This window comes from Orcinus orca, chromosome 20 (genome assembly GCF_937001465.1).
Source record: "Orcinus orca chromosome 20, mOrcOrc1.1, whole genome shotgun sequence".
In the NCBI taxonomy this organism is placed as follows: domain Eukaryota; kingdom Metazoa; phylum Chordata; class Mammalia; order Artiodactyla; family Delphinidae; genus Orcinus; species Orcinus orca.
In genome coordinates, this window is record NC_064578.1 from 11,413,656 (window position 1) to 11,426,197 (window position 12,542).

The 12,542-nt window shown below is 38.6% G+C and overlaps 1 protein-coding gene across 2 annotated transcripts in view; it reads right to left on the reverse strand.

The window, feature by feature from the left end:
* Positions 1-12,542, reverse strand: part of CNTNAP4 (contactin associated protein family member 4) — a 265,641-nt gene that overhangs the window by 115,882 nt on the left and 137,217 nt on the right. For both annotated transcript variants that reach the window (XR_007474456.1, XM_004280676.3), the window contains exon 4: positions 4,757-4,904. Coding sequence is in view for 1 of the 2 variants with exons in the window: in XM_004280676.3 (XP_004280724.2) it covers positions 4,757-4,904 (148 nt within the window). In the remaining variant the exon portion in view is untranslated. The remainder of the gene's footprint in view (positions 1-4,756; positions 4,905-12,542) is intronic.

The following is a 12,542-nucleotide window of genomic DNA, read 5'->3' on the forward strand; positions in this document are numbered from 1 at the left end:
AGATCCTAAGACTAGAAAAATCATGAAATCACAGCACTTCAAATAAACTGTAATTATTTCACTACAGCCGGGCAGTTGGATGCTTTTATTCTGCTGAGGATGAGGAAGGAGAGATCGTGGATCGAAAAATGAGAGTGTTTACACAACAGCTAGAGAAAAGAAACTAAGAATCTATACTGAGGGCGATTGCTTCAGCAATTCACCCACCATTAACCATTATCCCCTGTGGCTTAATTGCTACTTCTTAAGCACTCCTCAGACTCACTCACTTGCACCCAGTTATTTTCCTTTCTTGCCTTTGTTTACCATTGTTTACCCTTTGGGACACACTGAGCAGAGTAGTAGTTCTTCATCATCAAACACTGTCTTTTCTTTTTCTTTCTTCCACAAGTTATTTCCTTATCTACACCTCTTGTCTAGATCTGTAAACATGTTCACAGTGGCTATGGCCAAGACATCTGAAATTTATACTTTCCCTTTGAACCCATAAAATTTAGCTTCTGCTTCTCTCATTACTCAGGAAACAACGTCAGGTCTACCGACATAAAAGTAGAACATGCTCTTTGATATGGATTTTCCATTCACTTGATGCTCCTTCAGAACAAGTTACTGTTCTAACTCAGGGTAATAAAACCGTGTGTGGTTCTCACAACAGCCACTTTCCCAGCAATATTCACAGGGGCAGCTTGCATCTATAACTTCAGCCAACACACATATTAGGCACAAGGGGCCGGGGAGGGTCTGGCATAAAAATGCACACTACCTGAAAAACAGTATAAAGGACCTGTTTTAATTATGACAAATGCATTTCTGTTTTTCAAAGACATGAGTAGTTGTATAAACATAGCTTTAAACTTTATACTTTTATTATCAACAGTAAGTGGAAAGGTTCTGATTTAATAACTAATGATATTTTATAGGTTTCAATTCTGTAACTTCACCCCAGAGGATGTGGAGTTCCAATCTTCCGTATTTCACAGTCACTTAAACTCAATGAGTCAGCGATGGAATTAATCCTCTCTCCTGCTCCCTTCCAGAATTTATTTGTTCCCCAGAGCCCCCTCCCGGTAAATGACACCACCTTGCAGACAGCTGTTCAAATCGGATAACTCAGTGTCCCCTCACATACAATCACTAAATTCTCCTGATTTAAGAGTAGCCTCAGCATACTGTGAATCTGATTCAAGTCAGGAGAACTCTGTCCTCACGGCTGGTCCTCTAGTTTGAGACTCCAGCTGTCACTTGTAGAAAGGAGCTCAGAAGCCTCCCCGTTGAGCTGCTGCCTCTAATCTCTACCCCTCGTTTAGCCCTCCAATCTGTACCCCTCAGTTCAGTCTGAATGACCATTCTCAAATACAAACTGATCCGTCCAAGCAATCCTCATTCCCGTTCTTGACTAGAAGACACCCCTTCTCCTATCTGGACCATTCTCCCAGCCTCTCATGTGAAAATATCTGCACCTTAATTTCAAAACCTATTTCCGTAAACTTTCTCATACTAACCTCAATTCATCAATCACGTTATTCCTAACACCCTACACTAACGCTACCATATTTTGCATTGAGTCTGTGTAATTTTTATGACATTGCACATTCTCATCTTTAAGAAAAAATGTATTACTTTAAATTCCTCCCTATACCCAACAGCTAGTAGACTTCTCTTTCAGCAAGTGTCAACAGACATTTAAAGGATGAACACATGTATGATTCATCACGAGTACTGGTTTTGGAAGGTGATGGATCTGATTTTAAATCCTAGGTCTAACACAGGCTGTGTAATCCCAAAGTTCTTAATTTCTCTAAGTCCACTTTCGTCCGTGTCAGGAGACTTGAAGCACCCTGGTATACAACATTCTTGAGTGAGTCACTTAGGCAAAGCCCACCCAAAAGTCATATTAACTTGGTGCAGGCAATGGGAACACACAAGCTGGCAGGTTGGATGCAATCCTCCAGGCCTTCCTCAAGCTCACAAGAGGCCCACTTCATTGCCGGCACGTACAGGTGCGCTGGGACTGGGATCCGCAAGAGCCCTGCTCATGTCGCACCCTCCCACACTTTTCCTTTTTTTAAGGATTGCGGAAGAATAGCCTTGCATATCTGGAGAAAATCCAGTCTGATCTTGGATCTGGGCTACTCAGGAGAGTTGCAGACAAAATCTTGAGCGGGCTTCTTTTGCTGACCTACAGTTCTTCCTTTTGAGGGCAGGGGACACTGGTGGTCTCAGCTATTTCTGTGCCAAACAACCCAGAGCAAGCCACAGGGGTCATTCGGCAGACCATAAAATGGTAATATCCAAGTACCTACTTCACTGTGCTGTTGAAATGGTAAAAAATAGTACCTGACACGTATTAAGTGTTCAGTAAATGATGATTAAATAGTATCATACTTTAGTAAACTAATATTCTGCAAGGCTAATGGTACGCAGAGGTGGAGAATAAGAGTGTTGACCATGGTGTAATTGAGGAACTAAAGTCAATTTGATCAAATACATTCCCAGAAGGCATTCACACCCAACCCATTTTGAGGTTATTTTCGGTCATCTGTGAGAGTATTTTTCCATTAAGGTTATTTTTTTTCTCTTTTATCCAAAATTATCCAACAGCCACTTTACATTGAATCCTGCTGTATCATTTTACCGTGTGTTTATGTTTGAGTTTAAAATGTTGGCTCTCGCTATTGACCCTTCAACTGTGGGTCCATGAAAAAAGGAGGTTGACTAAGTGCCCAGATGATGTGCTTACTCCAAGAGACAGCGGATGAATTAACAGCAAAAAGATGTTTCATGGGGTTGCGGGGCGGGTGGGGGGGAATCTGAGTTATCATCCAGCACGCGGCAGCAGAGAACTCAAAGGAGCCTGCACCCCATCAGTCACTTCATAGGGACGTTACTGTGGGAAAACAGCATCAATAGCCTTGTTAAACTAACGCTGAATTTACATACTAGATCGAATGTGTATTAAGTGTGTGCTGCTGGGGAAACTGCTTAATACTTCTAAGACTCCATTAGAGGGGTGATTTTTAGGATTAAATTAGTACGTCTATAAAAACTATTATCTGACGCAGAATAAGTGCTCAGTAACTGTTTGCTATTATTATACACTGATAAATAAATATTTTGCAAGGTAGACGCTCTGAATCAGTAACTATAAATATGAATCATTTTGGAGTTTGCTTTGCTGATTGCCCATCGTGTGGCACGGGCTTTATTAAAACTCTACGATCCAAAGACAAATAAGACTGACTGTCCAGATTCTGTGTTCCAGAATCACAATTTTGGGTGGGACTTTTTTTTAAGGATGATTTTATTCAAGTGGGATCATTGTAAAGGGAGGAGCTAACACATACCAGGAGCAGCTAAGCTGAACTGCAGAAGCCAGGAAAGCTAGAAGGAAGTCGGGCAGATGATGAGAAGTAAGCTGCCCATGGCTCATCTCTGATTTAACGGCTGGAGGAGGCATGAGAATAAGCTGGGGCTCTGGAGTCTGGCAGGCTTGGCTGCAAACCCAGCTCTGTCACTTCCTGTCTGGGTGGTTGGAACAAGTCAACATGGAATCCCTAAGCTCTAGCTTCCTCATTTGCAAAGTAGGGGAATGGAACAAGTTACCTAATAATATTTATCCGGACTTTGTTTGGAATTATAGACTAGCTGGTTAATATGGTATTAGACATATAATGAGCACTCGAGAAAAATCTGTTACGTCTAGAATTATAAAAATTAATCCTATTAACATTAGTGCTATTGCTACTAATACTATTATGACAATTCTGCCGACGTGGTTTCTCTGTCTGACACAGGATAGACAACTTCAACAAGCTGCCTGCCCTCTATATGACATGCCTTCCTTTACATAAATAAAGTGAACCTGAAAAAGTGATGAAATACATGTGAAGAAAGCTTTAGTGGCTAAAAAAATAAAGGTTTACTAGAGGAATAAGGATGCAGTGAATCGAACAGTTATGGGTTCTCCTCCAGATTCTTCTGTGGACTAAGATGTGAGACGCTGGGCAAATTACTGACTCTCTCCAAACCTCAGACTGCTCGTCTGATAATTGTAGATCATGTTAACTAACGACAGGATGGTGTGGCTTGAGGTGGGCTATCAAGAACTCTCTGGTCTCTGTCCCACAAAAAGACGTAATAAAATACGTCATTAAGAGGAGACTAAGTGAAATCTGTGGTTTCTATCTTTTATGTGAAAGTATTTCAAACACATCTTACATTTTGGCAGGGGTCTTTACGTTTTCTATGAATTTATGCACAGGGCATAGCATATTTAGAAGTGAGTTTCATGGCATGTTATTTTTAGGCTGTAGAGAAGAACATTCTGTGGTCTCAAAACAGATGATTGGTTTTACTAAATGGGTCACTGTCTTTTATTAAATTTAGGGTGCCCAAATGAAACACCATCACATATAGTCTATGGGGGGACATTCTAATATTTAAAAGTTAAGATCTGGTCAAAAATATCAGATTTGGATAAATGGATTCACATATGTCTACAAACATGTATCTCTATCTATCTATCCCTGTAACGATTTGTCTAGCTGTAAAATGCTTCCATTTCTGTTTTAAAATATAAAAGCTGAACACGTAAGTCAATATTGGCATGTATGGGCACAAATAAAGCTTCCCACAGAAACTGCTCCCGTTTTTATGTCTCTTTACGTAGCTCTTAAATCAATTTCAGCATACAGTTTGGCTTTTAAAACATCTCCTTTGATATCTACTCCACTGTGTTGGATAAACAAACACTTACTATATGCACATCCAAACACCTCGATTCGCATTCCAATTCTGCCCCTGGGGTTCCACTCTAAAGGGATGAAGCGCAGAAATCTGGCTTTGATAGAAGGCTGGAGTCTATAGTACACAACACTGTCTGCATTTGCATTTCCTGAAAATCCCTAGAAGAAAAGAGAAAAGAAGGAAATCAATGTACCTGGAGAAGATCTATTTCACTTTGTCTCCTACAATGTCAACAAGCAATGTATGATTTGCTTTTTTACTATAAAATGGCAACCTTCTTTAAGAAGATCATATTGTTAACAGTTATGCCATAACGTATCTTCATCTGCATAAGTTACTATTGTCTAAACCTCTTTCTATCTAGCAGTTTAAATTCCATCACCTGCAGCAAGCCAGCTTTCAACTATGAAACCCCCAGTAAAGTTTGTTTCTATAAGGTGCAGACGAAACATAAAAGTTACTGACATTGTGAACCATGAGAAGTACTGAGAACACCTTCTTCCTGTATTCAAAAGCTAGGATCTGATTCAGCATAGAAGTTACTCACATCATTGATGAATGAGTCAGGTTACGACTTGTTTGTATTGTTTCACTTTATCTTACTCAGTAACATAAATGAAACTTATCACCAGACATTCAAGTCAGAGCTACACTCTGAAAATAGGTTGTTAAACTTCATTCGCCACAAGGCTGGATACACACCTTAAAAACTGTTGTTGCGTGTCACTATTCAATAAAAAATAATAAAATAAAAGCACCTGTATTTAAACAATTGTTAAGGGAAATTGGAATCAGTCATCATCTGGAAAGACCTGAAATTAGACTTACAGATTTTAGATTTGAAAGCTAGAAAGACCATAGGAAGGATGCTGAGCTAGCACCATCAAATTGCAGATGAGGAAATTAAATGTCAGAATGATGAAAAAAAAATCTCCGGTGTTTGCAAAACTATTATATGGTATGACCAGGAGCTATACTCCTTCCACAATATCAGGATGCATCTATCTAACATATAGCCCACCTGCAAAACCCACACCTAAACAGCTTTTATTTTCTCCTATGTGACATATGGTAAACCTTCATATGTGAAAACGTTAGGATGAAGCAGTTGTTCTCAATAATTGATACTTAATTTTTATTTCAGCTTCTCCTCTTCCACCTCTTCCTTCCTTTCCTCCCTCCTTTTCTCCTTCTTGCCTTCCCCTCCTCCTCCTCCTTCTTTTTTTGTTTAACTGTAACCATCAGGATACGTAGGAACTACTGAAATAAGGGATGATGCTACGACCTATTCAGCCGCGTGGTAGGTCCCCTTACCATGACTGGATCAACGAATGAGGTCACCCTCATGTAGATCATACCAAACAAAGCAAATATTTTAGGAACACCAATACCCAGGACGTTTATTCATTTGCCTACTTTTCTTTCTACTTCACAAATATCTCTTTACCAACGTTTACTAAAATATTTTCTAACACAGTAAAAATAAAAAGTAAGGTTGGGTTTTTCAGTCAAATTAATTTGATTTGATTCCCCTTATCAGTCAACTCTAATTCCTGCCCCCCAATGCCCCCCACCCCAGTACCTCATACACCCAATTTTCAGGCTCACACAAAACAGACAGTTTTATGATGGTGCTTCCAAATTATATCCCAAGTCTGGGCATCTCCCTTCATCTCAGCTACAACCACCAGGTTCAACAAAGCATTATCTCTCCAGAACTACTTCAATGGCCTCTTCCTCATGTTTTTAGTCTTCTGTTTCCTATCACCATCCCCATCCCCATCCATATCCCTAAATCTCTTTCCCTCTGAGCAGTCACTAAGATTTTTAAAGGTAAGACAAACTATGTTACCCCCACTGCTTCCTTTACCACTTAGAACAAAATCCAAATTCCTTATCAAACATAACACAGTCTTTGGCAATCTCCTCCATGATGCTTTGAGCACAGGGAACCCCCGTGTAGAAGCCAAGCTCAGTCCTGCTGAGGTCCTTTGTGCCAGCTGTTCATTCTGCTGTGAAAGTTCTTCCCTCAAGATCTTTGCACAACCAGCTCCTCTTGTCATCTCAGGCCTTGGTCTAAAGAGTACCACCTAAGACAGGCCCTTTTTGATCACAGCTTCTAAAGGAAGTGTACCTGGCACCCCAGCATCTTATCTTTCTGTTTTATATTCTTCATATTACTCATTATTTAGGGGTCTTTTTTGATTATTTGTTTATCTTATCCCCTTAGAAGACAAGCTCTGTAAAGCAGGGACCTTTACTGCCTTCCTTCCATAGTACCTAGAATATGGCTTGGCTCAAAGTGGTTCTCAACAAAATATCTGTTGGATGTGTATGTTTGGGAAAGACTGGGCTTAAAAACAAATCAAAGTTCAGCAAGTTTCTTGATTATTGTATCTCTATGAAGATGTCAAATGAGAATGTACAAATGAGCACTGTATCTCCTGAGGGAGGAACAGTTATCCAGCATGTTTCAAACATATTAGGCCCACATCCCTGGCTACTATTTCCCAGAACATAAACAGGAGGAGATCATTTAATCCCATAGATATTTGGACTCTGATAACCAGACACTTCTAGAACGTTCCATGCTATTCCACCAGTTGAAATTTCACACTGAGGATTTGATATAAAAGGTTAACTGTATTCTTTATTGTACTACCTAATCCCCATCCTCACTTCACCTTTAGGGCACCATGGTCTCCATTTCCGTCAAAACCATGAACATTTGCCTGAAAATGTCCATTTATACCAACTTTTTCTTTAGAATGGCTGAGGAAGGGCAGTTTCATTTAAGACAGTATTTCCCAAACTTGGACTACACATTAAAACTCCCAGTGCTCAGACCCTGGGCATTGCTGTACGTGTGTGTGTGTGTGTGCCTGTCTGTCTGTCTTTACAGGCTCTCCAGGTCAGGGTAATGTGCCTCCAGGGTTGAGGACCTGGTTTAAAGACATTCAATCCTAATCAGACCTTCTTACACTTCTGATTCTATTTTCCTGGGTACCACTGGCAGGTTAATACAAGACCTAATTATGATTTCTTGCAGTGAACAGCTGGGTGATGAATTAGATAACCCTCCAAAAGATCTCACATTTTTTCAAAATTATTATAAGTTCATAGATTGAGATAGATGGCACTCTGTGATCTCAGCATTTTATGGGATTGGGAGAAAAGATGCAGGTGACAATGGCAACAGACAGGTAAATGGGAAGAGGACGTCTGTAAATGGAAGCCCTTCACAGTTTATCTGATCAATTTATGAGCTATTTGAATTTTGAGAACGTAAAGAAGAAATGTAAATTACTTAGTCTGTATAAGTAATAAAAACATCTGAGCACATTCAAAATTTTAAGTGATTATTTCTGACAAGGGATGAGGGAAATTGTGAGGTGGGGGATATGGGATTTTTACTTAGCACATTTTAGTCATTTCTGAATTTTTTTAATGAGCATGTATTAATTTTATAATAATTAGCAAAATAAAGTAATGCATAGACATGTAAGTGTATACAGTGACAGAATAGGCAGAAATACCACTTAGTAATGCTCTGGGTACCTTAAATAACATTCTAAGATTAATGTTACTGGGAAAACATGCACCATTACTACTAGTTAAATATATTTAACTGAACAATATCTGCATTGTTTTGTTCCACTTGTTGCTAAGTTTTAAAATGTAAGATAATAAAGATTCTGCTGTGGAATTCAATATCTAATGGGAATTTTTGTAGAATGTCTGTGAATGAGACAGGGAATTGATGCTATTCACTTTATAAATGCAAAGTCCAATGCATACTAATGTTCCTAATGTAATTCCCTTGCCTAGAAGACTTTTCTCAATTTGCTATGAAAATTTTTTCACATACTCATAATTCATAAAGGAACGCATGAATTTAAATGTCTCATTCTTCTGAAAAAATAATTTTATTATGAGAATGTGTATGTCTTCCCTTATATTATATATTCTGAACTTTAGTGCTTGTCCAAATTACCTGAGGTGCTGTCACGCACTAAATCTGTGAGAGGGGCCTTAGAAATCCGCATTTCAATGCAGGTCAAGCTGATTTGTGCTCTTGGTCTTCTGCCTGCTCTTTGAACATTCTTCAGGCTTGTGGATAAATCGTGCTGTTTTTCCCCTCCCTATTTTATTTCAAAACTTTTCAGAGAGGGAAAAGATTTTAGGAGAACAGTTGACTAGGGCTAACCTCCAAAGGGAGAAATAAGTAACAAACGTCTTCTGTGCTATCAATCTGAATGTCTTCAACGTGAAAGCTTGTGTCTCAACATCAGACACAGCAGAACTATATATTATGTAGTTTTAATATTCGCCTCAACCCTGTGAAGTATTTTTGTGGCCACCGTAAAACTGAGGATAACAAAAATTATAGAGCTTATGTGCCTAAAACCACGCAGCTAGAAGGTGACAGAGTAAGGATTTAATTCTATACTTTTCTGAATCAAAAGCCCGTAATTTAGCTAAGCCATCTGAGGCCTCTCTCCAACAGAACGTGAAAGCAAACAACTCACCCTAGAGGAAACCTGATATTTTATCTGAGGCTGTTTTTCCCTTTTTCTCATAATTTATATTTAAAATCTTTGACACATCTGAAAGTAATGCAACTTAGATTATTACTGAACTGGGACACAACTCTACCAGTTGACTTTTATAGACAAAAGGATTGTTCTATTAACTTCACATTTGCGCAAAATTACTACAGCTGCAGGAAAATAAAAGACAAATTTTCAAGCATCAATAGGACTCCTGCGTAGAAACGGTAACCTAATAGATGCATAATGTAGAAGAATATGCCATTAGATCATCAAATATATGAAATAGCTACAAGTAAAATTAAGGTGATGTGTCTTATGTGATAAAAATCAAAAAGCCTTAATTGTATTTTTCTTTTCTTTGAGACTTGACGATTTTCAAACTCAATGAGATGCTCAAAGATGGTTTAGAAATGTATTCTAACCAAGATAATTTATGGAGTTAATGAATTAAAGTTTTTCACAGGATTTTAAGTATTTTCAAAGTGCTTCTAAAGTTTATGAAAAAGTGTAATAGCATTAACTTCTTTTGCAAATAGTAATTGAGCAACTCATCTATGAAAGCCAAGATACATAAAGGGAGATGGCCACATATGGCAGTTCATAAGGGGCTCCAAAACACTGCTGTAATAAATTAGAAACATGGGACCATGTGGTTATATAGCAGATCTGTAATTACATGTAAACTCGTCCAGCTCCCACCAAAATAAACAGTAACATTAGTAGAAATTCAATACAACAAACAGGCAAATATTAAAATCCTCTGACCTCTCTTATTCATGTGACTTACATATGAACGTTTTCCAAGTACAATTCATTTTGACACTGTCAGCCAATATGCAGAAACTAAATATACCATAGCAACATGCTGTCTAATGGAAATCAGCTCTTTATTTTATGATGTTAGTTATAAATCTTTACTAAGTATGCCTCCCATGAGATCTTCTGGTCTAGAAAAGCATAAAAGAAAAGAAAAATAAGAACTACCAAAAAATGGGAAATATGCTAACATAAACCCAGATAAGAATAATGTTTAAACATATGTTGAACAAGACATTGTAACTATATCCAACAAAAGTTGATTCTATCTTGAGTGTGAATGGAATTCATTTAATAGAAAACCAGCAATGAGAGTACAGCAGTCAAATCAGAAAGTTAAGTTTTGCTCTGTATATATAGTAACTCAATTTTGATTATAAAAGAGTATAGAATTTTATTAATATTAAATCAGTTTCTACTATCCCTCTCAGAAGATATTCAATATCTTTAAAATATTTATTTGGAGGGGTACCAAATTATTAACAATAGTTCACCGAGGGACCACAAACCTGCCATTATTTTAGAATCCGTGGAGGCACAAAGTTGGAAAATACACTGGTTAGGCCCTTTCAGCATAGAAGGGTTTGAATTCTCAAGACAGAAATATCAAAGGGCAAGAGAGAAAAAGCACACGAAAGATACAATCTTCACTACAGTCCGTAACTATTGTTGAGACATAGTAATAAACTTTTACATGCCTGATATATGGACAGGTCATTAAGCCTAAATTTATATTAGGGTGATAACATGGACAATTTTGAGGAAGACTAAAATTTGACTGAGATGCAAAGTAACTTTTAACTAAGAAATGATAATATTATGGTAATGGTAGATTAGGAGATTCTGAACAATGCTCCTGCTAAAAGCTGTACAAAATTAAAAATAGGGACTGAAGCTCTGAAAGACAATAAAATATTAAATGTCCGAGATTTGGGAGAAGAACAGCCAAAGAGACCAGCCCTACCTTTGGGGCCCTTGTTTTCCTCTTTAGGTGACTTAAGGATTTCTGAAGAGGAGAAACTGAGCAGATCTTTTGACAACTTCACAGGGTTAGAGACAAAACTTTAGTGCTAGAGCCCTCAAGGACATGAATATACCATAAGTTTCCACAGGTTTTGTGTCAAAACTTTGAGAGTCTACAACTAATAATAAATGGTGAGAGAGACAGCTCCCCACAGGGATGAGAATTCAGCTTCCCATCTTCTCCATCTGCGAAATTATATGACGATGGTCAGAGACGCCTCATGCTCCTTGCTGCCTGCAGAAGCAACTGTAATTATATTCTGTAGGAAGACATCCTTCTAGATCTCAACTTATTCGTTTTTTTCATATATAATGTCCTATACACAATAGAAAATAATAAAACATTAGAATAAATTGTTCTTAAAGGAAATTTATAGTCTTCAACATGCACACATATTAGTAAATAGGAAAGGCATCAGCTCTGTTATTTAAAGAACTTGGGAATCATCACTCTATACAACAAGAAAGAGGGACAAACTTAAAAATCAATGAATTTTCTGAGACCCATCAGAAAACTGAGGTTACATGGTGCTATGGACTAAGTTGTGCCCCTCTAAAAATGTATAGGTTGAAGCCCTAACCACTCCCATTATTATAGTATTTGGAGGTGGGGCTTTGGGAAGTAATTACGTTTAGATGAAGTCATGAAGGTGGGGCCCCCACGATGGGATTAGCAACCTTACAAGATGAGGAAGACAGACCAGAGCTTCCTCTCACTCCACCAGGTGAGGACACAAGAAGACGGATGTCTGCAAACCACGAAGGGGCCCTCACCAGGAACCAAATTGGCCAGCACCTTAATCTTGGACTTCCTAACCTCCAGAACTGTGAGAAATGAATGCCTGTTGTTTAAGCCCCCCAGTCTATGGCATTTTGTTATACCAGCCTGAGCTGACTAATACACATGGCAAACCACCCCCATGAGATCTGGAGAGAGAAGGCCACCCAAAGACAGCAGAAATCTGTCCATCCACCAGTGCCATAAAACAGCAGGAACTCTCATGGTAATTTTGATGAATTGATGGAGGCCGAGTGTGGACTACCATGAGAGTGAGAAACTCCTGAGGGCTGTGGTCTTCGAGGACCCCACAGTTTTGTGGGCTTTTCCTCCAGGAACCTTTCTATGCTCTGCGACGATCAGAAAAAAAGACTTTCTTGGCTCTGGCAAGGAGGGGGAAAGGTAATCACTGTGAAATATGCCCAGACTGATCTCCATAACAAAGACTTTGCCAGAGCCTTAGCCTTCACACTAGTGAAGGTCACAGATTCAAGACAAAGGCTAAAACACTAACATTTAATTGCAATATTGTAGAATGATCTCATTCCCCCACGTCATACCACCATACCAACAGGACTCCAGTATAATAATACTGGATAACAACTGAGAGAAATGCAAAACACAGA